At 37.1% G+C, this 25950-nt stretch overlaps 1 protein-coding gene across 1 annotated transcript in view; it reads left to right on the top strand.

The window, feature by feature from the left end:
- The window catches only part of PRIM2 (primase, DNA, polypeptide 2 (58kDa)), a gene marked incomplete at its 5' end in the record, with an annotated part of 30540 nt that extends 10087 nt beyond the window's left edge, over positions 1-20453 (top strand). Inside the window, 3 exon segments of the mRNA XM_010136694.1 lie at positions 14988-15083; positions 15898-16039; positions 20338-20453. Coding sequence (XP_010134996.1) covers positions 14988-15083; positions 15898-16039; positions 20338-20453 — 354 coding nt within the window.
- Between the last annotated feature and the right edge of the window lie 5497 nt (positions 20454-25950).

Genomic DNA, 25950 nt, shown 5'->3' with positions numbered 1-25950 from the left:
CAGGAATGATGGGCCTTACTCTCTTTTTTTTCCTTTTGTTGTGGTGGTGCGCTGTTAATTGTAACTGTATCATAATGTGGAATGACAGCCTTGTGAATGTGAGGGTTTCTCTTATTGCAACTTCTGTCCACTGTTAATTATTTACACTTTTATTTTAAATTCTGATGTAGATGTTTGTGACTTACTGAGATTGAGACCCTGCTGGAGCCTTTGACAACTGATGTTCTTCCAGTTAGTTGTAAGGGGTGGTGAGAGAAAAAGTTACAGCATGGACATGTTAGGTTGGATAAGAAGAGGTTGTCATGTCACTGGTGGCAAGAGCTGAGGTTGTGCCCAAGTTTAGAGTCTGATGAGGATTGCTTGAAATTTTTCCTGTTGTTACATCTCAGTTTGAAAAACTTAATGGTCTCAACCTTTGAGGGGTTGTTTTCAACATCTCATTAATAACTTGCTTCAGCTTTTGCTTTTTGGCCAGAATTTGGGACAGTAGGGAAGCTATTTCTTTTTCCCTTTTGGTTAAAGCATTCTGCGTAGTGTAGTGAGTCTCAGGCTCTCAGTGAGAACACTAAACCTCAACTTTTTTTGGGGGTGGGGGGAAGGTGTTTTAACGAAGTGCTGTTTCACCTGCAGATAGTCCAAAAATAATGCAGACTGATGTACTTTGCAGTATCTGAGATTACTTGTCTTAACTAGTTTGTTTCCATCATTTATTTTCTAATTTACTTTCTAAAGAGCTTTAATGCTGTTGGTATTGCATTAGAAAAAAATTCGTTAATATCTGTGCTGTTCAGACACTTAAACTTTTTTAGATATCTTTAAAAAAATTTAAAGAGATTCAATTTTATTATGATTAATTGTTTTTATTTAAATATGATTTCTATCTTAACAGTCATTTACACACCTTTCATGAATAACTTCCCTCTCAAAATTATTGTATTAAGAACTTAATTCAAAATTTAGTCTAGGCTTTCTCTCAGATAAGTTGTGGTTGAGCCATGGTGTTAGAGGTGATGTTTACAATATAGCCTCCTTTTCAGTACATAGAAAGGCATTGAAGAAATGTAGCTTTTGAACTTTACCTTTGACAATAGTTAGGGGGCAAACAGAAATGCTTTTATATACCACACACTCTGACTTGCTCTTTGATACGTAATTTGGCAGCAGTCACTTCCATGTGTTTTCGTAGGAGAGGTTAGGCTTGGCTGGGGAGCAGCATTTGTTACATGATACTTTTACAATAGTAACTTCTAGGAAATAGTGTTTTGATAAAATACTATTACTAGCTCATATAAAATGTAGTTTTCTTAGAGCAGAGTCATCCAATTGATAGCCGATTGTGGGATATTTCTCTTGATGTTACCAGGTCCCTGGAAAAATGGGTATTTGTACAGCATTTGCTTTGTGTTAGTTAAGACCCTCCTGTCTTGCAAAAAGTACCTAGTTTTTTTGTTCACCTTAGAGCATTGACTTAAAGGAACATTTGTTAAACGTTCTATTCAGTAATCCTGCAGTTCTGTTGTTCAGTAAAGCTTACTTTTATTCTTATTTGATACTTCAATTTCTGACCTCAGTCTATAATCTTGTCAGTCTTGACTTTATAGGTAATACTTCATAGATGACTCGCTGTCAGGTGTCCAGCAATTTCTGGGGAACTGCTTGAGGGAGAGAAGCCTGGAAGTCTGGTTAATACTCTTGCTTCAAAACTAAGTTTAACGTTTTTTTTGTTACAAAAACCACCACACATGGATCTGTGACTCGCTCCTTTTTCACCTGGTCGTACATGTTCATGTTATTTTAGTGCCATATGGTTTGTCAACCTTTGAATATGTTCAGATGTGAGAGTTTCCTGCTTTTGGTGTTTCTAAGTCCTGAGAGGAGGGAGGAGTTGCATTGCCTTACTTGACACTTCAGTATGGGGCATTCAATATGAGAAAAAGATTCTGCTCTGTAATTGTTTCTTTTTTTTCTTTTTTAAGCACACAAGAAGTACTAATCTGTTCCCTAATCTGTTTCTAGAGCTTGCTTGTTTTTAATCTATACCACGAGTATTTTCCCCTTATGTGTTTAGCGGTTTTCTGTCACAGGAACAGGAGAATCATGGAATAGTTCTGAAAGTATTTCAGAATGTTTTCAGTCTATTCTTGACTTTGTCAAGAAACTGAAGTTTTTTATATATGGCATGTAATTTTCAGTTTTCAAGGCACATTAAATAGTCTGTGTGTAAACTCAGTCACCTAGGGAACGCAGGAAATTCTTAAGCAGCGCTCAAGAGGTGTAAATGCTGACATTTAAGGTGACAGAGCCCATCAAAGAGAATAGGCAAACACAGGTGTGCAGTTGATTTACATTAATGTAGGAGATTAAAGCATTAAAATCTTACTATAATGAGTAATTACAGCAATGATACCTGACAGTTTCTGGCAGTAAAAGGCACTAATACAGATTTTTAAGATTATTAAAGGGAAATATAGTGACTATTTAAAATATTATAGTCATTGAAGAAAACATTTTAATTTCAAAGTAATTTCTTCATATATGAAGGAATTATGTAATGTAAATGGCTTTACAGGTAAGTGACACTTGGGCTTTAACTAGAAGGTTGTTTTTCTTTCTTGCCACAAGCCATGGGCATCTGATGTTTTCCTTTAAGTTAAGAGTGCCTTATTTTATTTCTGTCAGATTGACACAAGGCATGTTTGGAGTCGGTTGACCTTATGCCCAAGCTCTGTTTTGTCATGTAATTTTATCACTGAGGTTGTTTGTCTATGTGGTTTTCCACATGGCCTGCTACATGTGCCCCCCCTCATTCGTCCCCGAGTTCCTCCCCCAAGCTTTTCACTTGTCCTTTTCCCTTTTTTCTCGTAGCTGGTTGTGCACGCCCATATCAGCAGCCTTTGAGAAATGGCCATGCTTAAACACTTTTTTGTTATAATAGTGTGAGATAAATCCTAGTTTGTTGATTTGATGCTCTGATAGCCTTTTTGACATAATCAGAATGTTTATGGAAGTTGCCCCAAGCTGTTACTGAAATCATCTGTAAGTTTGAAAAAAACTGCAAGATACCTGAGTCGTTGGGATTCCTAGAAATTCCTGAGTTAAGGTGGTGAGCTCCCTATTGTTCACATACTTGGTTTTACAGGACCAAACACGGGGGCAGTAATTAATCATGAAGATAATGATAACCTAGAGCCATTAAAATAGAGTAAATTTATTCTTTCCTTCACTCTGTATGCTGCTTATCTTTTTTTCGTGCCCTTCAAGGCTGTGTCTATGTATGTCAGATTGCACAGTAACTCTGAGATCTTAGGCTGGATTTTTGCATGCTTCTGAATTATAAATAGGTACCTCTAATACATTCTGCTTCTTTCAGCACTTGTTTTAAGATATTTTGGAAAAGTGATGAGAGTATTCTCTTTAGAGTTTTATTTTCATTTTTTTTTCCTTCTAATAGATGCCAACTTGTGCTTTATACCATTAAAGGAGAAATTGAGTCAAAAGTTATTTCATCATACTAGTCATCTTAGCTTTGCTGAGTAGTTAGAACTAGAGTCCCCTGGATTGACAGCTAACGTGCCAGTTACTGTAAATTAGATTTTGGAATAATGTTTCCTGAAAAGTAAATTACTAGCAGAATTTAAAATTATCTTTTCATTCCTTGTGAATTTAACTTACATGTTAATGGCTGTAATTTCCTTCTTTCTATGAATTTGACTTTTTCCTCAGCTGTTGCTCAATCCTTCTTTTCTATAAAACGACAACAAACAGAGCTTTCCTCTTCATTGCCTTTTCATGGAACTTTTCGTATAGGAACTGTTACTGATCTAATTAATTTTCAGACAACTGTTGCATATTCTGGGACCTTTAACTTGTAATTCCTGGGATAGGTCTGCCATGCTCCTTTTGCTATTCTCTTCTGTTTCTCAAATCAGCCTAGTCCTCCTTCTCTTATCACAAAGTAATCCTCTGTAACTTAGCCATCTTGGTATCTTGCTTTCCTACTTCCTGTGTACAAATCTCAGCAGAAGCAATGACTCATTTTGCTCTTAAATTCTGGGTGGTTCTTCCACACCATAGTCTCCTTTAGTGAAACTGATAACGCGCTTAAGCTCTTTGTAATCTTTCTTTTCATGGGATTTAAATTTTGAAGAAAATAAAACAATTCACTGTCTGTCTTCAAGTAATGAGCTCTCCTGCCAGTATTGTATTCGGTACTTCATCACTAAATTTCCCACGTGTAGCGTTTTTAATGTTTCCTTTTTCTTTGTCCTAATTACAACTTCAAGTCCTTCCGGTGTTTCTCAGCTACAGGTTTTTCTTCCTCTACTGAAACTACTTTCTAGTCTATTCAATCATGCTTCTTCTCTCTTGTCGTGCATGGCTTTGAATATTTTGATTATTTTAACTTACCATTTCTGTGTTCCATTTCTGTGGTGAGGGCAGTAGGATTCAGTTCTTCAATTCTTCTTCTTTTTCATAAGTGTGTGGTATCGCTGTTACTATTGTCTCAAACCTTACCTAATAGCTAAAACTACTTTTTTGCTACTAACCTTTTGTTTTCAATTAATTTTGTCTCTCCCCCTTTCTCTTTTGAATGTTCTACCTTGTGTTTAGTGTAGCAAAGCTATACTTTTCCTTAGAACACCATTTACTTCTTGGCACTGGCAGAACTATCTCCTTTGAAGCCCTCAATCTGAGTTGCAGCCCCTTTTGTCTGCTTTGCATAATTTTAATTGTCCAAGACCTACCACTTGTTCTTAGGCATCAAATGAAAGATCTGTTCTATCAGAATCTGCAGCTGACGGTCTCTGTAGGTCAGGGATACGTTGTGCGTTGATTTGGAAGATCCAGTGAACTTATGTTTCCTTTCCACTTGGTTTTTCTGAAAACTTGCAATGAAACATGTTCATCTTAACCAGTCAGACTTTGTCTCTCTCTGGGGACTGTTTAAGGGTCTCTTCTGTTCGTGTGGACCAAAATGTTCTGTGGTTGCTTCCAAAATGCTATGTAGTACTTCTGTTTTTGCCTTTGACTCTTTCAATAGCCCTTTGAAGAAGACAGTTGTTTCATTTGCCTTGTGCATGAAAACTTCACAGCTTTGCTTGCAAAGTCCCTGGCATCTGTGTAACATGTCTCACAGTGGTGGTCATCATTCTGCTGCTTTACTTTCCTTATAATTTTTTTCCCTAATGTCAAACCTAACTTTGCCTTCCAGTAACATAAATCCATTTCTTCCTTTCTATCCACTAACTGAGAAAGGTGGTTTCTTTTTTCTTGTTGAATTTTCTTTCTTCCTCTTTGTATTTGCCTTCTACATATAAGATGGCTTTAATTATGCTTTCTTGCTGTTTGTTCTTTTAGCCTTTCTTTGCATATGGTGGTTTGTCATTTCTGTGGGTGTCCTTTGTAATTTTTCAGTGGGGCAACTTCTTTAAGTGCAGTGTCAGCTGGCCAGAATATTCCAGCTGAACCATTACAAATTCTAAGATGATATGGAGATTAAATTGTGTTCTTTGCATTCCCCCACCCCCTCAAGAGTATGACTCCCATGGGCATGGGGAGATTGCACAACTGCTTTTCTCAGTGCTCCTCATTAGTCAGCACTTCCTCTGCTTGTACAGAACTGGCTCAGTTGTAAAACTGTGAAGTGTCTCTGCCGAGATAAAAGCCTTCAATTTTAGATCAGATTCTCTTGCCTGATCCCATTCTCTAGAGCCTTTGCAGCCCCAGCCTTGTGGTATTTAAATATGTAATATGCTCCTATTTTAATATGCTGGTTAGGAATCAAAATGCTATACTTTAGTTTAAAATTAAATAATTGTGGAACTTCGCTTATTATGTCTTTCTGGTTTTGAGTTAAATTCTTCCATGCATGGCTTTTTCCAATTGGGTTTGTGCCCAGGTTATAGGAGATTCAGTGGAACCGTTTGCTCACTGTTTGGGTGACTCTAAGGGCTTTTGACACAATGTGACACTCGCATTTTTCCCCATCCCTGAGGTCTGTTGTGCTGTCATAAAGGCAGTGAGACTGGCTTAACACAATTTGTTTTCTTACAGATCCATGTGGGTTGTTACTTGCCTCCTGTGTTTTTTTCCAAAGTGCTTTGAGTTGTTACTGTACCTTTCTGGAAATTTAACTTGGTACAATGGAATATGGAGTAGAATTTAAAGTTTTATGCTAAATTTATTTTTCAGTAGTGTCCTGGTCATCACCTTGATGTTGATTGTTCTGGTTTCCTGTAGCCATTTCTTCATCTTATCTTCAGGCTTTTTATTGCAAGAAATAGGCATAGTTCCTCTTTGTTGCTTCTGGGAGAAATTAAAATTAATAGTTATTATCATGTCTTTATCTGTGGTATAAGGGTAATGTATAATTGAATTTAGATTTCCTGCAATGTTGCTGTTCAATGTTGTCTTTCTGCGGTGTGTGGAAGAAATAAACTTTGCAGTGTAGTGTATTTCTTCTTGAATACATCTTTCTGCTTCCTCTCCACAGAGCATAAAAAGACCTGTTTAAATTTTCTTAGAACTTCTTCACCTCTGGAAAGCCTCTTAGAAGTTATAAAAAAGTCATAATATTTTTTAAATTTCAAGTTAGATGCCTTATTTTTGGGTAACTGCCAGTTGTTGCAAAATTAAACATCTTATTTTTTAAAATGCTGTTATAAAGGACATTATTGCAATAAAATGCTTTGGATTATAGTAATGGGGAAGGAGCAGCAGATGGGAATAGTCAGTTGGGGGAGCTAATGCTCTGTAGTGCATCTCCCAGCATTTGAGAGGAAAGAATAAAAACTGCAAAATAAAATGAAGGAGCAAAATGCATTATTGTTAATTTTTTTCCACACTAGCTCTTTGATGTTGAGGTTGAAGTGCTTTTCTAGCAGCTTTACGCAGTAGAAATTAAACTTCTTTAATTTCCATTTTTATGATCAGAGCACTCCTATGAGAGACTTTCTGATATTGTTATGCTTTTTTCAAAAGCATTTATCTCAGTAGTGGGACATTTGTATAAATATTTGTAGTTTAGCTTCTTGGAAAAAAAATGTTTATGACTGCCTTTATTGGATACATAAGATCCTAAAGTCAGATTTGGATTAATGAGAATGAAACTAGTTTGTGTCCTTAGTAAGAACAGATACAGGTGAAAGAAAATACTCACTATCATGTATAGCCGCTAAAAGACCATGACTGTAATTATACATTTCGGTACTTCTGATTGGGTTTTCAGCTTTGCAATTCAGAGACATCAAATAATATTTTTTCCTTTCCCAAACAAGATGGGGAAGAATGCTTAAAAGTGGAAACTGTCTAGAGCCTATTTTTACAGTTGGAAACTTAGGCCAGGCTAAAACAGTTGAAGCAGGCTGCAGTTTGTGTTTGTGAAGGAAATGGTTCTGAATTTCATCTTAGTTCCTGCCTCCTGAATCTTACATTTGTCCCTTTGCTTGAAAACCAATGATGCTTATCTTACAGGTGACAGCAGAGGTCAGAAGTGATGCATGTCTAAGTGGGAGATAGCACCTTATTGCCAAAGTAAACTAAAAATTCGTGTTCTGGCACTTAGCTCCATGCTTAAAGTCATAATAGAAACAAAATTGTATGTGGAAAGGCTTAGGACTAGGTCTGGGTTTTTTGTTTTTTTTTTTTTTTTTTTAAATTCTAAGTTAATTAAATAAGACAGTGAAACATGTATACCATTAGCACTTTAAAAAACCTAGCAGATTACTCTCATCCTAAAGTACTTAATTTCAAAGGAAGTAATACATTGCTTGGTTTAATCATTCAAGTTTCAGAAGTTAGATTTAAGTGAAAGCAAGTGGTGGCTTTGCAGAATTGACTGTTCCTTTTAAAAAAATTGGGTTTTATTTCACATGAAGGAAATAAAGAATCCTTTTATATCTAGGTTTATGGCCACCTCTTGTAATAGACTGTAGTTATGTATTAGAGGAAGAAAATTCTAGGCAGGCATCTTTCCTCAGAACTATTAGCAGTGTGGGAATCCAGTTCAACCAGTGCGTAGTACTCTTCAGGCCGTTGTCCTGCAGTCTGAGGATCTGGTAGGCCAACTGGCAGGTCTGTTTGCAAAGCAGTGTCTTCGGCAAAGCAGCCTTATTTTGGGTTGCAGTCAGCAATATCTGGGTTGATTGCAAAGCAACCTGAGTATTCTGGTGAGCTAACATTTTACGGGATGGGTAGATGGGGTGAAGTTTGATGAAAACATCTGGGCTAAAATGAATTGTATTCTCTTACAGACTTTTAAATAAAGCTCAATTCACAGGAGAATATAAACACAGCCCTTAAATCTAAAAGGGGCAAGTGTTGGCTGGAAGGAGGGGAGAACATGCACTTGCCATTTTTTTGTGCACTGGAAGGATGAATAAGGAGGGGTCTTTATTTACTCTCCTCTAGTGGATCCTTGAACTATAATAATGACTTTATTATTATGCAGAAAGCTAGCATTTTGCTGCAGCAGTTCTAGTTGCGTGTATTTATTTGCACATATGGTGTTGGTGATGTTCTATAAAATTGTGAAATTAAGTAATAAATGTGATTGAAGAATATATAGCTGCTGGGGATGTCCCTTTTCACCTTCATAAAAATAATGAACAAGAGTTTGTAAATGATGCAAATTGCTAAATAAAGGTTTTAATTTGGTAGTCATCCCTGATTAGAAACAGATGCTGATTATCTGCAGAAGTCCAAATATAGAAGATAGGTTTTATTGCTTAAAATTGACTTGTGAAACTAGAGTAAAACTAAAACACAAACTGTATGGTTCCTTATGCCCCTTTTAGTGCACAAGAACATTATGAATCTTACTAAATAACTTTGTGCAGCTCATCATTTGAGTTAAACAGGACCTTTAGAGTCCACTGTAAGGTTGAATCCTTCTGGACTGGGTACTACATATGCCCTTTCTGGTTTGAAGTACATTCTCCTACTGCTTTGAAAAAGTTACGTGCTTTGAAATAAAAATCGCCAAAAAGGCTGCAATAAAAATGAAGCAATGAATAAAAACATTTTCCCTCTTTATCTAGCTGAAAGTAACCAGACAACATTTAGAATACAGTCTGGAACCTGAGGCAGATGTTCTGTTGTAAACCCTGGATTTCTAAAGTAATATGAAATGGAAGCTGTACCAGAAATGCGTTGGAGATAGGTAAGATCTCCAATGGAAAGTGGAGAATAGGTATCTTCTACACCGTGTTCTTCAGCTTCTGATAGAAGAGATGGGAAGGGTATCCACACTACTTGTGTGTTAATGTGCTCTAGCACTAGGTAGTTGACCAGGTCGCACTTGAATGCCAATTTATCCAATGGCTTGGAAATGGTGAAAGAATATCAACCTGATCCTTGTAGATCCTCAGATCGTAGCAATTGGTTGTTTTGGACTCCTGAAAGAAACATAGTATAGACAAGGAGAGTGGCATCATCGGGTATCCTCTCTTTTTCTGTAAATATTGTAGACATTCTTTTGGGGCATAAAGGAAGAGAAAATTGTGAAATCAGTGGGATTTTTTAAAAATGATATGGGTATGTTATTCAAGAAGAAAATAAGTTCTTTGAATAATCAAGATGTTAAGTTCTAGTGGTTGAGGTTAAGAATGCTTCTAAAATAAATTTATTCTTCACATAGCAGTGAATGCAGTAACTTTGGAAATTTTATACTGTTCCTTAGTACAGCAGCATAAAAGCTGATAGGATAGTTTGTGCAGGATGTAATTACACTGCAAGTAGAATTTACTAGCCGGTGTTTTGGTCGTAAGCTCCAAAAAATGGTCTGCAAGCACTGAAATGCTCTTCCCTGCATGTCCTGTCATTGAATCTAGAGAAACCTTTATTAAGAAATTGCCATAAAATTGAATCTGATGTTAGTGCTCTGATTCTGTAAATGGAAGAAAACCTGTTGCCTTATTTCTTATAAGGATCTTCTGTTAGCTTTTCAGTCATGCGTGACTCTACTATGTATGAGGTGATCTAGAGTAATCTGTAGTAATTGTTTTGTTCATTTTTCCTTGTTATGGATGTGGGGAAATGTCTGTTAGGAATGTAGGAAACTGGACCTGTGTCACTGAGTTTCTCTGTGATTATGGTAGCTGTGAATAAGAAAATCCATAGAATGTTCTTTCCATGCCCATTCCTGACTTGAAAAAAAAAAAAAGCCCAAACATTTCAGTTGATAGATAAGAATACAAAATAATTCCAAGTGCAGCCCTTTATATTTTTAGGGTTGCCAGTAACCTAAACTCGAGCTAACATAGGAAGTTTTAGTACTACAGAAAATACAATTTTCTTCTTAATTAATTTGTGCCTGTCCAAAATTGAATTGATGTCTCTTAAGCAACATCATCACATTTGTGAGCCTCTGGAATGATTTATTTAAGGCTCCTCATGCTTTTAATTGGTCAAACAGCTGGGAAGGATGTCTTTTCCTAACCAAGCTGGTATTCATTAGCTGGCTGCATACACTTTACATTTATATTCTTAAATTTAATGGTATCTAGGTTAATACTTTTGTATTCTAGCTTTGTTTGTGCTGTGATGTGTGTCAGTAGAGAATATTGACTAGGATACAGTAGTTTTGTCTGTTCCATACGTAAAATTGCAATGTAGCCGTTCAGTGTATTGAGGGTCTGACGCCACCCACCCCTTTTTGAGAAGGGTGATGTGCTGTTTGAGTACCAACTGCTCAGTGACTAAAAGCAAATTTTAAAAAGTTCACTTGCTAAGGACCCTGGTGGCAAGTGCGTGTAAATAGCTGAAGCTGTGTGGTGGAAAAGGAAAGGGCTTGTACGTTGAGTTGTTCTTCCCTACCGGGAGACTTAGAAACAGCAAGTGAAGTAGTTGCGCATGTATAATAGTATAATGCGTGCATGCATCTTTATCTCTTCATTAAAACAGAGCAGGGATATCAAATTTACTTTGAAGTTTTTGAACTGCCTCACTGCCAGTGTTTGTTTAACCAAGCCTTGCGTATTAAATTATTCATATTTTAATCTAAATTTATGTGTCTTTGTGTTTCCAGGACAACCCTCTGATTAAAAATCAATGAATAAACTGCACTTAGAAAGCAAGAAAAATACAAATAATGCAACTTGTCCCAAATCACTGATTCCTTTCCTCTCATGCCTTCCCTTTTTATGTCTTGATTTTTCTAAGTCTCAGAAACTTGGGATGAAGTGTTGAATTGTTTCAAGCTATGCTTTGTGGCCCACTCTCACTGAAAAGGGAAGATGCTTTTCCTGGTGTTATTGTTCTTTGCTTTGCAAAGCAAAGGCTGACTTGGTGCTAAGCAGTTTCAGTTTATTAAACTGGCAACAAAATGATGAGGGAAAACTAGTGAATTGTTTTCTGTGGGCTGAGTTGAATCAGTTCGGTGTGGAGGGTCAGATGAGCACCAGATGACTCAGGAGGCTTCTGTTGTTTTTGTTTTGTTTTTTAAGAAAACTTCTGCACTTTGCAGTGTTTCATCTGGTGAACATCATTGAGAGCTGTTGAAAGTTAAGCAGTTTGCTTATCTTTCCAATCTTGATTGGAAAAAAGCTGTATTTAATTTGGTTTGGTTTTTTTTAATAATTACTGTGTACATTACTGGAATATATTCTTGGTGCCATTGTAGAGATGAAATTATTAAATGTAGTATTATTAAATTATTATTAAGAAATTCTTAAACTACAGTGTTCTTATTACAATAAAAAAAAAAGCAAAGCAAAAGAAAAAAGCTTTTCCAGCTTCCATGAACCAAGAAAAATTGAGGTTCATGTTTCATGATGCTCTGTGTACAGAGGTACAGTCATGACTTCACTGAAAGCTTGAGTCTGAGTTTAGGCTCTATGTAGTTTCTTTTTATTGCGTTGCATCTTCAGTCAATTTTACATGATTTTCTGTGAAAAAGGTGAAATACTTAATGCCAATACAAGGTTATTTTTTAATGTTCCAGTCTTTAGGGGAATCAGGTTTTATTTTTAAATGCATTCTGGAGTCATCTCCCAGCTCTAGTTAGGGGCTTAGGGATATCCTTGTTTCTTCATTCTCTGTCTCCATTAGCTGAAAACACGAAGGCAGTGTGGATTTGGTGACAAGGCAAAGAGCAAAGTGTTTGTAGGGCTGCTGAAGGTTCGCCTAACTCGCGAGATACTTGAGGCTGTAAGAAGGAAATTATTTAACAGCTTTATAAATATTATTTAATTATGGTAAATATTGTTTCGCCATGATATTTGTGTTTGTTTAAAAAATACAATCTCTGATGAAACTGTGTTTTTGATAATGCTGTCCACAATCTTATACAAATCTTTAGTAACGGCTCATTCACGTATTTTATCTGGAGTTTTCACCAATCACTTTTACCCAATAGTGTTAAATTTTTGGCTAGCAAGATGCAAGAAAATCTATAATCACCGTGACTTTACATCTGTGCAAGATTGTTATAGTCAAATTACTAATAAAGGAGGATCTAGACAGCTTGTGAAGTTTGGAGTCTGTAATTATCTTATGTGTACATTAAAAGATATTAAACCCATTGAAATTAATCCTGAATAAAATGGTTTTTTAGAATGAAAAGGAATTATTTTCAGAAAACAAGCAAGAAATCACTCCTTGCCTTTCTCTATCTCATTCTCTCCCCAATATTGCAAGCCTGTATGTGAAACTGTCACTGGGCTATTTTAATGGCTTTCTGTAAAAAACCCTATCCTTGGCTTGGTTTGATTTTATTTATTTATTTATTTTTTAAAGTGAGATATCCTAACAGAAATAATGCAATCCTAACCACTATAGCTGTACAATATGCTGTACTGTTTTTATTTGAATACAGTCTCACTGACAGTTTGGAATGACGTGCTAGACTGAGCTCTGAGGTAGAAACCATAGAACTGTTGCATTTGAGAAATGGAAGTTACTATTCTGGAACTAAAATTAAAACTTTGATCTATACTAGATGAAAGGCAAGCTTGTATGCTGATGTGGTGACTTAGATTTATTTAACCCAGAAATATATAATTTGGAAGGAGTAGCAGGGTTTTGGTAGTACTGTGTGAAATTTGTCTATATTTCCAGGGTATCATGTTCAAAAGCATGAATCTTTCAAAGACTAACGAGAGAATGTTAGTGATAGTATTTTATAGGAAGTGTTTTCTCATATCGTTTAGACAAAGACATGTATTTGTTTTGACACAGCTCCTTTGTTAAAGAAAAATGGTTTCCTTCCAGGCTGTTTTTCCCTGAGGATTAGATTTTTTTTACATGCAGAAATATAATGCTATTTCCTCTGTCTTCAAAGTTACATCATTCTGCCTTGCTGGCAGCTTTATGATTACTTTTTAAAGCTGATTTTTCCAGAGAGATTACTACAGATTACATCGAGATGTGGACAGGGTAACCATAAGCCTTCTAAACATTGCTGCTTTGGTCATCTCATGGATCTATCAAATCACTTTCATGGAGGGGATTTGCTGAGCTACTACACCAAGTAATTAGGAGTCCTTCACTATCACTTCCAAGAAAAGTGTTTGGTTTTGTTTCATTTTCTCAGTTTTTCAACTGAGGAGAAGAAAAAAAAGTTTTGTTTAAATGCCCATTTAACTGCATAGAGGTGTTAGTCAACAATTTAGATATTCTGCTGCATTCAGAGAAGAAACAGAGCTGCTAGTGTGCATCCCTTTCCACAGAGAGGAAGGACCCTGAGCATCTTTTTTTATTTTGCGTTTGGAATCTGGGTATCTATTGGATTTCGTTTAGCCTTGGCTTGGTGCCTGACTGGTCTCTAAAAGCTGTCTTGACTGCAGCCTCTTATCACCTCTCCATAGGTACTGTAGCACATGTCCAGCTTAGGTAGAGCAGTGAGTGTCACACATGGTGTTATAGTGTGGTGACATCTGTGTCCATCTGTATTTTGGGAGGGTATTCTGTGTTCCTTAACATTTAATCCCTTTCAGTCAGGGACTACTTCCATTATACTTTATCAAGAACATAATGTGCAAATTTTAAAGACTGTTGTTGCATGTAGTTAAGTTACTAAGTATCATTGCTGGATTATCATCTGTTTTATCAGAGTGGATTATTTATGAATTATTTTAAAAAATTTATTACTTTTTCCAGGCTTCAAAGCCTGATCTTAATTTAAAGCAGAACAATTTGATTTAAATTTTTTTTATTAATAGTTGTTGGTTGAATAAAACCCCAAAATGATTTTTTGACTTGTAAAATCATTACAATATGCTAATTTTAAAATTCTTCTGTGTTTAATGCTTTATTAAGTAACCAGAAAGCATAATAGATGTATTTATATATATGCAGTATTTAAGTTCTTATATTAGGAATGTAACATAGTCCATGATTTTTCAAGCTAGAAATTTTGGCTTAAGTACTCTTGAGTTGTTAAAATAGAGCATTGATGCATAATTTATGTATTTCTAGAACTGGATGAGCGCTATCATGTAGAGAACAATATGTATACCATTGTTCTTGTCCCTCAAAAAAAAAAAAAGATAAATCCATGAATATAAGACGATATGCCTTTTTTTTAAAGTCTGGATTTAAAAATGAACTAAAATTGATGTTTTTGTTAAAAATCTGACAAAGTTTCTAAAGTTCGTACTAATTGTTATTGAGTTATCATGCTTTGTTTTAGTGCATACAGTAAATCCAGGTATGAGTAGGGATTGTCACAAGTTGTATTTTGTAGAGGCTGACTTTTAAAAAGTGGGTTTTATAGTTCTTGTGTTAATGTTTAAAATCATATTTTGAAATAGGCATTACTGCTTCTCAAGGGAAGGTTATTTAACCTTTCAGAAGGAAGGTTATTTACTAATGTTTTTCTGGTTTCTGTTTAATAATTACTGATTTCTTGCTGAATATGCAATTCTTTTTCCCTTGCCAACTAAGGTGATGGTATATTTACAGATGAAGTAATCTTTTAGCTCATGTTAATTAAGAAAAGCTTGATTCTAAATTATTTCAGCAGTTTTAAAACAAGTTCTTGATTTTAGATTAGCGAAGACCTGAAAAATGAATTGGCAAGTGAGCTGTGTACATCAACCCCTGGTTTCAGCAAGGATAAAGTGAGAGAACAAATGTTTTATAAGGTAAGTAGAAATTGCTGAGTTCCACAGATTTGCATTCATACTCTTTTGGTAGCTAACAATCAATCCAAATATCTAAATTAACTAATGAGAGTTACTCTTTCTCATGTCAGTATAAGGGTAGAGAGAGGGAGCAGGAGAACGAAGGGAGCTTCAAACTGCTGTTAATGTCCTTTGTCCTCTTTTGCCATCCCTTGTCCTTTGCCACAGAAATTGTCATAAGTTTTAACATTTCCCAAACAGACTACTTCGTTTGCCTGGCTGTCAGACTATTCAGGATGGAGGCATTCTCTAATACCTGTGGCTGAAACTAGGTTTGGTCCGACGGTTTTAGTCTGACTTTCTTTTTGGCAAGAGAGCAAGTGGGGAGGAAGGAAGTATCGAATGTAGCCCACTGATTCTTCTTTGGAGTGAAGTTGACTGGATTCTGGATCTGTTTCCAAGACCTTTTGTACGTAGCTTACATAAATCAAATATTTAAAGATGGCCAATGTGTCAGAGTCTCAAGTGTCAAATCAGTAAGCGATGAAAGGTTGCATAATTGGGCTAAAAATCATAGATATAAACTTCAAAGTAGCTTATTTTGTGTTGTTGCATGACTTTCTGTAAGTAAATAGTATCTTTCCATTAAAATAATGAGCAGCTATTCCAAAGAAAACATTTAATTTCAAAGTCTTTCTGTTTTGCCTGGGTAGAGCTTAGTTAAAAGACAGAGAATGACTTAAAGCTTTGCTGGTCCATCTCCAGTCTTAGGGTTGTAAACATTGTTACTGCATTGTTTTGCTATTCCGCCATGTGGGTTTTTCTTCTTTCTCAGGTTGGACTTGCAGATGCTGTGGATCTGTTCAGAGCCAGAAGAGTGTTTATTAAAGATGGCTTTGCATATGTGCCACTTAAGGACATTGATGCGCTTGTTTTGAATAACTATAGAACAAAATTATCTAAAGCACTGGCGGTAAGTCTGGTAAAGTTCTCTTCCACATCCTACCAAGGGGAGTGAGCATATGACTCCGTGGTACTTAGTTGCCCTCTTTGGTTAAACCAGACACAGTTTGTTTTTTTTTTTTTTTTTTATTTTTTTTTTTTTTTACAGCTTTTGTTGCATTGTTTAGTGACACTCTTGGACACTTTTGTATTTTTAAATTCACCTGTTTCCATCTGGAGAATACCAGAAACCCTACCAAAACTGCTGGCGGCACTAAAAAAATTTCATTATGAGCTGAGAGTTCATTAATTTTAAATGTTATTTAGTATGTGATGTGCATGGTAAAGAAATTTCTGCTAGACAATTTTAAAACTGTTTCTCACATAGAGAGTAACATAACTTTTCATTCAAAATGAATGAAAAAACACACAACTGTTTTTTCTCTTTGTATCAATCTTTCCTTCCACAACAGTTTGCAATAGTGATCTGTGGTTTTTTTCTTTTCTTTTGCTGGTGAGAACTGAAATGAGGATGTCAGGCAAAAATAGTCTTCATTGTATAAATGTTTGGCTATCAAATCTAGTTAGGACACCTGTGGTAAATACTCTATGTGAATGTTCTTCCTTAGTAATTTGGTGATCAATTTAGGAATTGCTGGTTTTAAAATATTAGACTTTTAAGAGTTTAAAAGTTGGTGATCATGTGTAATGCACAGAATTTTAGTCCTAGAAAGTACAGCACTGGATAACATGCATGCAGTTTGGACTGCTTTTAAAAATGTTTTCAAGGCCTTATGTTGCTGAGTCACATTAATATCAAGGCTGACCGTGAGTGTTTAGTAAACAAACAGTGCAGAGTAAAAATGCATTCCTTTAAGAAGCTGCCAGTATGCGAATTTTCTAATTTATGTAATTTTGACTGTAAATGGAGCCTGTGGAATTACTTATGTGCAGTGAAAGTCATGATGCTCTACATTAACATTTCCGTTAGAACTCTTTACTACAACTGCAACTAGAGACGTCCTTATTTCAGTTGGTGCATACTATTCTTGCTGAAAGCTGCTAACACTTGTGTGGGATTTAAAAACAATGAAAGTATTCTGTAGAGATGTGGCTAAGTATGCAGGTTATCTGCATCTATTTAAAATACTTTTGAGAAACTTCACGGACTTCTGGGGTTTGCCTGTTGTGTGACTAGCTGAGGAAAAGTCTGCAAAACAGTGGGAACTGTAATGAGTAGGCTAGTTAACTTCTCAGTTTGAGGCTGAATCTGCAACTTTTTCTTATGAACATGCACTATTTTATACATAATTCGTTTAACCCAGCTTACTCTCTTAAAGCCAACAGCTGCTTCATAGTGAAGCAGTACTTTCTGTTATCCTCTGTAATCATGGTTTAGAAATGTTAACACTTTCATGAGCTTGGAAAACTATCTTCTATAGAGCTGCTATGTTTTAAGTTGTTGCAGTCTTTCAGGTTTGCATTAATGGAATACTGCATTAGTATTTCCAGTTTGCATTATTAGTATTAGTAATACGTAGGTTTTATTTATTAAAGTTCATTGTATTTTCGGAGTATGGAATAAAAGATTAGTGATGTCTCACCTATTCCAAGCCTCCTGAGTGAAGTTGTGAGATTTTGATTAGTAATTTAGTTTGAGAAACCACATTTAAAAAGCTGTTTCAGCTGATTTTAGCCAACATGGTGTTTTGCTGAGAGGTGCTAGGAATATTATTAAATTAAGTCTTTTGGAAATAAAGGCCAAAAATCCAGCATGATTTACAGTGGTCAATCTAATGCTATTCTGTTATACCAAACAGAGGCATAACTGGAGTGTGGCACTTGGTAGCTGAGTAGTTAGTGTAGTTTTCACTGGAACAATCAATTACATTTCAGTGGAACTATAAGGATATGCTTTTAAAGAAAGGATTGTACATAGGGAATCTTTCTAAAATCTGAAGATGGTAATGATTGCTGTTCCACAACATATAAATTACGATGATAATCTTTAATGATTTTCCTCAGCCATATCTGGAGTGAAGAGGCACAGTTCAGAAGTTTGTTTGTGAAAAGTAGTTGTTGAAATACTGTTTGTTCTAGGCCTAAGTTCTCCAAGTATAGCTGTTTTGGTAGAGCTTGGTAATGCTTCTGAGGCACATGGATGTTTATGTGTGCCTGCTGCAAAGAAGAAATCAATCAGGAGAAAAGTGCTGAATTTCAGACACTATGATAGCGTAGAGGTCTTTGTACAGAAGTTGTGCGTCATGGCCAGACTTCATTGAAGTAACGGAGCCTAAAACAGCATCACTGATTTGTCTCTTAATGAATGTATTTGATAACATTACCACTTTGGTAAGCATTACTTCTGTGCACTTTTGGGAGTATGTGTTAGTGCTTTTGCAGCATCTGCCTATTTGTGCTTTGTTCTCAGCATTTTCTAACGTGCAGTCCTTGTTTTATTAGAATTTAAGAACTAAAGATCTTAAAGGTGTGATATTCCAAATTAGGGTTGAAGGCTGTTTCTAAAGGAGGAGTTTGTATCTTCTCAGGATCGTAGAATTGGAATATATACTTGCAAATCCTAGGGGGAAGTTTGACTTTGGCCATTAGTTCTGGCTTTGACAGTCTGTTACAAGCTTCCAAGGGACAAAATACCCTGAGTACAAATAGTGGAATGATGATCTTTCAGGCACATAGTTTTGAGGAATCTTTTACAGCTCTGATTAGTGGTTCAATTCTTTAATGCTAGTTTTCCAGTGTAGGTTGTTTGTGTGGTATTACTTGTACAGTGATGCATGTTTTGCCTCTTGGAGGTTGTTTGGTGCTACCGGTTTTCAGAAGGAGTTGTTGCTACACAGGAATGATTTCATGGTGAAGACCTGCCCTGTCTTTTCCATGGTGCTCTGAAGCTGTTGCACTTTATGGAAGTGTGTTTGTGCTAAAGCTACTCTTCCTAGGTCACTAAAGCATTGAATAATTTGGATGGTCACCTAGCCTTGTTATGTTGCTTACTACATCGCAGGCTTGTGTCACTGCTGTCCTGCATGTTACAGGGTGATTCTAGCTGGGGTCATAAAGGAGAAGTATAACGAGAGTAAATCAATGTGTTGATACCGAGCTTTGAGAGAAGAGTAAATAATTCGTAGGACTGACTTTTAAAAAAAGTTTCACGTGGACCGTGGCACAAATTGAGTTTAGTCAGAGTTATGCTTTAAGCACTTACTAGTCAAGCCCATGAACCAGTCATGTTTTGTTTAATACTTTAAAAATACATTTGACATTGAGCATGGCTGTTCCTGGAGCCTTAATAATGGGGCGAGTTAATACTATTCAAACCTTCTTGATAATTGCAAATGCAGCTGAAGAAGTTGATGTTATGTGCAAAATCAATATTGCAAGAATCTTTTTTCAGTATTCTGTATTCTAAGTTGCTCCAGGGGAGGTTTAGGCTGGGTATTAGGAAAAAATTCATTACAGAAAGGGTGGCAAAGCATTGGACCAGGCTGCTCAGGGAGGTGGTGGAGTCCCCATCCCTGGAAGTGTTTAAAAGATGTGTAGTTGTGGCACTGAGGGACATGGTTTAGGGACCCTGGCAGTGCAGGGTGAACGGTTGGACTCGATGATTTTAAAGATCCAACCAAAGTGATTCTGTGATTCTCTGATCCATTCAATAATAAATAATTCCCATGTTGTCATAAATGATGATTAAACTGTAGAAAGCATAAACATTGTCTGTAATTCATGTAAGTTGTAATATTAGCTCTACAATTGTTTTATAACTGAAAGTAAACTTTTATTAATTCAAATTGCATTATGTTTTATGTATGAATGTTTAACTGTGTTTACACTAAATGACAAACATTTCTGCAATAATGCTGTGCTACATTTTGGTAATTTCATTTATGGCCTCGTAGGCTGTAACTTTATTGGAAGTATTGGATGTCCCTTTTTGAGAATAGTTCTTTTAATTTTTGATTTCCTGAAATCCAAAGATTTCATCTTAGTGTCGTGGTTCAGACTTGCAGACCCATATCACAGCTGTGCTTTACTCAGTACTGTACAAAGGAGGATTGCTCCACAGAAATCCAGAAGAGGCTGCTGAATCATGGACTAGGATTTGCCTTTATCAGCCATGTCCTCAAATAATTGAGAAAATGACTTAATATTACGTTAGTACCATTTAGTACTTAGTCTGATACGAATATGCTTCCTGTGTGATTGATCAGAAAATCCTTTATATAAAGATTATGGTTTTAGGTAGAGCACATAAAATGCTCCTTTTATTACTAAAATAACATTGATGGTCTTGACTAAACCTGTGTACTGGGTGCAGGTGCCCAGGCACTGGAGGCTGCATGGGTGGCCTCTGAGGAGAGACTGGAACTACTGCATGCTGGACACAGCTGGTTCCAGCCATCTCCAGCTGGACACACTGCAGGGCACAGCTGAGTCTTACAGCCAAGATTGTGGCACCTCTGGAAAAATGGCTTTAAGAAAGGGCAAAAACAGCCAGCAGAGGGAAGAGGAGGGATCCAAAAGGAATAAGAAGCAGCAAAGCGAACAACAAGGCAAGAGGAACAACTCCATGATGCTGGACCACGTCTTCATTCTTCATGAGGACCCCACACTGGAGCAGGTAGAGAGTTCCTGAAGGAACCACAGCCTGTAGAAAGCTCACGCTGAAGCAAAATTTTTTTTCCTGAAGGACTTCAGCCCATGGGAGAGAGACCATGCCAGAGCAGGGGGAATATGCTAGTGTGCAGCAGTTGTGGAGAGGAGTTGTTATGGACCAACTATTGCTGCCCTTGCTCCTGTGCTGCTGAGGGTTGAAGGTGGAAGAATCTGAAGTGAAGTTCAGTTTGGGAGAGAGGGCAGGAAGGGAGTTGTTTTAATGGTCATCTCTGTTTCTCACTACCTCAGTCTATTGAATCTGTTTTGCCTGCAGTGGTGTTGTGATTTAAGCCCGCCCAGCTGGCACAAAGCACCATTCAACTCACTCCTAGCTCCCTCCTCCCACCTCTTGTGGGATGGGGAGGAGAAAATGCAACAGAAGGCTCAAGAGTTGAAACAAAGTACAGGGAGGACCCAGTCACCAATTACAGTCATGGGCAAAAGACAGACTCGACTTGGGGAAACAAAATCAATTTAATTTAAACAAAACCACCACTAATTCACAAATTGAATCAGAGTAGGACAGTGATAAATACAAGCAGATCTTAAATACACCTTCACCCCACTCCTCCCTTCTTCCTGGGCCCAGTCCTGCTACCTCCTTCTCCCCAGTGACGCAGGGAATGGGGGTTGTGGTCAGTCCTGTCTGTACTGTGTTGTTTCTGCTGCTTCTTTCTCTTCTCCTCAAGGGAAAACGGCTCACAGTCCTCTGCTATGGCAATGTGGCATCCCTCCCATGACACACAGTCCTCCACAAACTTCTCCAGCTAGTGTGGGTCCCTTCTGCAGGTTGTGGTTCACCCAGCGATGCACCGCTCCCGCATGGGCTTCCCTTGAGTTGTGTTTGGAATTACCATTGATAAATACACTTACAGCAAAAATCAAGCTCGAGTTAGTAATTCCTAGGCTGGAGGTGCAAGTCTTACCAAAGAAGCTTGAAGAGGAAGATAGAGGTCCAAGCCCATTAACCCATCCAGAGAGTTGGAATTCTCTTCCTCAGAAATACGGAATCTTTAGACCAATTTTATACCCATTGACAAGGTGGGTCTGGGACATGTTTTCTGTGCTAATTGGCTCCTAGCAGACTAGTGCTGCTATTAATTGGGGGGATGGGGGAGGGTGAGAAGGGAAGGAAGGCCAAGCCAACTCCTGCAACATATGTAGACTTCTCCAGTTTTCTTGGTACAGCCTCTGACAATTAGCTCTTGCCTCTGGCTTTGTTGATACAACTTCTGGCTATAAGACCTTCCCTGCATCCCAGCAGTCACACTAATTGGGCTGGGTCATAAAACTTCTAAATTGCGAGGGATTAAAATTTCCAACATCCATGCTGTGTCTTGGCCACGTAAAGGAAGTGCTCATCCTCCTGCTCCTGTTCATTGTCAGGAGCCTGCAATCCTGTCCAAGGCTGACACAAGACAAGCATGCTAATTGGCCCTCATTCCTCTTACATAGTAAGCTGGGCAGTTTTCTCACACTCTCCAAAACGATAAAAAAAAGCACCCAAACCAAAAATTCAGTTTGTTTATCGCAGAGGTGCTGATTGGCTCAGCCTTGGTCAGAGGCGGGTCTGACTTGGAGCTTCTCCAAGTTTCTTAGAGGAGACACACCAGTAGCCCCCTCCCCTGCTACCAAAACCCCACCAGGCATAAACCCAACGGAGCAGTAATTGGTGAGCAATCTCCCTTTCTTTATCATGACCCAACCTGTGAGCTTTCTCATCCTCTTTCCTCCCTCTCCTGTGAGGAGGGGAAGCGAGTGAGCAGCTGGGTGGGAGTTTGGCCCTCAGCTTGTGGTGAGTTAACTTTGTTTGTTTTTTTAATTTTGAGTCTCTAGGCTTGCAGATCTGCTGAGGTTGGATACTGGAGGAAAGGAAGTTCAGCACTCTGCTTCCACCTCTTGCAGTTGTGTTAGCTTCTCTGAAACTGCTCTTGGATAAGTTCCAGAGGTTGGGAAAATCCTGACTCTGACTGGGATACCTCTGTTAGTGTCAGGTGTTTGCATCAACGAAATTGAATTGTTTAGTTCACTCTTATCTTAAAGAATGTTACAGGTCAGAATCTGTTTTGTCCTAACATTTTAGTGCTCGTTGAACATTCCTTTTTAAAGCTGTAAGCGAATGCTGAAGAATGTTTAACTGTTCCTGTGTAGCATGAGTGCTTTTATTTTGAGTTTGAAGACTTTATTTTACAAAGACTTGTAATTATCAATGAGAGCATAACTGAACTTCCCATTCATGTTCTCAAGGTGGTTTTTCAGTAGGTTTGTCATACTTGTATTTAAAACCAGGCCCCCTTTAGCCTAGAGAGTGAGGTAATAACTTGGCTGGCCTCTGTACTATAACCCTACTGCAAAAAGTTGCTTTTGTGGAAATACTTTGTCAGAATGTATAGGATCTAACTATCTGCAAATTAAAATATTAACTGAAAATAGCAAAAACTGGTACCATAATAAATCAAGATTTTTAAAGTTAATATTATGTGTGCAGTCTTGACAGCACATAGATAGTGCTTCGTCTTAATTCCTACACATTTTTACTTTGCAGTATGATCTTGTGTAATCTGCTAAAATATCTACAACTCAGATTGTTGGGTTTTGAGGACTTAGCACAAAGGGAAGACCTTACTGCTGTTTTCTAATTTTTATGTATTTTTTTTATACCTTTCCCTATCTGGGATGTAATCTTCAAAACCTTTGGAAATGTGAATCAAATAAGTTGATTCTAGGATTAGTAATGTTTGTAAGGATTTGTCTTTTAAACATTAGTCAAATACGCTGTTTTGGTTGATTTATGCTCTATGTTCAAAGAATTGAACTGCTAATTTGGGAAAGGCATTCGTATACATGGCACCACCTGCAAAACATTTTCTTCCTAAAACACCTGTGTTTTTAAGCAGTGAAGCAGAAGGCTTTATATAGTGGCATTAATGTTGAGAAAGTATGATTGATGACAGTCTTGTCACTTGGAATTCATTTCAGGTGTTGTGTTCCCAGTGTTCAAGTAATTCACTGTAACATAAATGGATGATTTTTATAATATGCACATACAAAGTTAGTAAGGTAATAACTTTTGGCAGTGCAGGGTAAAATGTTATTGCAGTGACTTTGTCCTCTGAATCTCTCAGATAAAAGCTTGCCGTGGGGGTTTTGCAGAGAAGCAGCTGGTCTTCATTTCTGAAGAAAATATTGTAAGGTCGTTGTCTAATGCACAGGTCCACTGAATAAAATGGTGGTATTTTGAGCGGGAGAAGAGGAACCAAGGGAAGTAACTTAGTGTGTTTGTATGTGAGAGAGGACTTAAGTCTGCATGCAGAATGGTTGCCTGCAAGACACGGAAACTCGTTGGACTTTGCTTTGTGGACCTTCTTTTTGCCATGGCCCCTAATTGTCCCTTGGTTGGATATTTTTTTTTTAAATCTGTTCTTCAATGTTTTGTCCTCTGTACCAATTGAAGTATGTCTGTTTCTTCTAGAGACTACATAGATTGCTAGCATAAAGTAATTACAAATAATTTTAAGAGGCTAAATGAAATTTTACTATATTCAGTATTTCACTTTGTTTTTTGTATCTGCTTCTTGCATCTATTATGAAGTAGAAGATTTTTTTAAAGATTTTGTTAAGTATGAAATTTGCAGCATAAACAATGGCTGTGGTCTCTGCATGGTCCTGTTTGGTTTGATTTACGTGGAAATATTTGCATCTTCAAATCAACGTGGGTGTTTCATGATGGTAAAACTAACAAAGCAATGTGCATAATTTGAAGCCTATGGAAAGCCTGAGTAATTTTTGAGATACCCACCAAATTTCAGAAAAATGATTGGAATAGAATATATTAGCGGAAAGTACAATTTTATTTCTATGTTGTGTGATAGATGCAATAACCTGGAAATGCATCAGTTAATATAGAACTTGTTTAATGTCATGTGACAACAGTTTATTAACATGCTGGCAACAGTGATTTGAGAACGATGCACTATAGCCAGTAAGAACATATGTGGTTGGTAAGTAAACAGAAGTCTGTATTTCAGGATGGCAGCACTAGAAATCTGAGATTTGTCCTGATTATTTTCTTATGGCCTTAGGCAGTAGAGAAGTGGTAACTGCAGTAGCATCTGTCTGGAGTTGGTTTACACTGGAGTTAGTGGCAAAGTATTTCATCAGCTGTGTTCTCTCTTTTTCTTTGAGAAAACCAGTTAAGTTTCCCTGCCCCCCACTTTCTTCATTACGTGTTAGAGTGCCCACCTTGCATTTGCTTTTCAAAGTGATTATTTCCTTGCTTTGCTCCCTTGCTAAAAGCTGTTTTGAAACTGAAGGGGAGAGGAGCTTTTTGAAAACTTGGCAATGTAATCCTAAAAAAGTCTGTATGGCAGAAAAATCACAGTGCAAGAGTAAATGCACAGTTGTTCACCACGGTGATTTTTCATTATCTCCGTTGTCTGTAACCCTTGTTTTTCATGATTCTTGGTTAGATGTTAAATTCTGGCTAGCATATTGCACACTTTTATAAGCCTGCACTACAGACACCTAAAAAGTTGCACATTGTGTATAAATAACACATAATTTATAGCGTACCAAATGTGGGTGCTCATAGGGCTTGCCGTTGTGAGTAGTCACAATGAGATCAGTAGGTGGTGTAGCTGTTGAACGCAATGTGTACAGAGTGAGAGTCATATTAAGCATTCAGGAAATACCCGGAGTCATGCAAGCTACCAAATTTACTTTGGAATTTGTTTCGAGACCTAAATTTAGCTGTAATGTCTTAAGTTATGGTTACAGTTTGAATAAACAATCTGGATTAACAGCAAAAAAGGCTGTAAGAAATACGGAATGTAGAATAATAATAATAAGGTATGTTTTAAAATGTTTAATGCAAGTGTATGGAGCAGGCAAAAAGAAATGGTTTGAATCTCTACAAATTTTGATGGCAGCCTTTCCAAATACATGATTTTTATTTTTTTGGTGTGCGTTTCCCTGTGAAATATGGGGAGTGGCTATTCTTCTGAGTAAAGTTTTCTTTTTTTTTAAAGATGTTCTAGGCCAGCGAATGTACATTGCATATGTGCTGTTAATGTTTTTGCCATTCCTACAAATGATAAAGATCGTCTTACTGTAGGGGAGGGACTAAATCTTAAATCCTTTTTTCAATTAGAAGGAACAGTGAGAAATGAGTGTCAGTAGTTCAAAGTCAGACATGAAATAAATTGAACAACTGATAGTGGTATCGGATGACATTTGCTTGATTACTATATGGAGTCTTTCCGGGAGTTGGAGCACT

This window comes from Buceros rhinoceros, unplaced genomic scaffold (assembly GCF_000710305.1).
Source record: "Buceros rhinoceros silvestris isolate BGI_N320 unplaced genomic scaffold, ASM71030v1 scaffold9000, whole genome shotgun sequence".
Classification (NCBI taxonomy): Eukaryota; Metazoa; Chordata; class Aves; order Bucerotiformes; family Bucerotidae; genus Buceros; species Buceros rhinoceros.
Note: the sequence above shows the minus strand (reverse complement) of the source record. Positions and strands in the feature narration are given on the sequence as shown.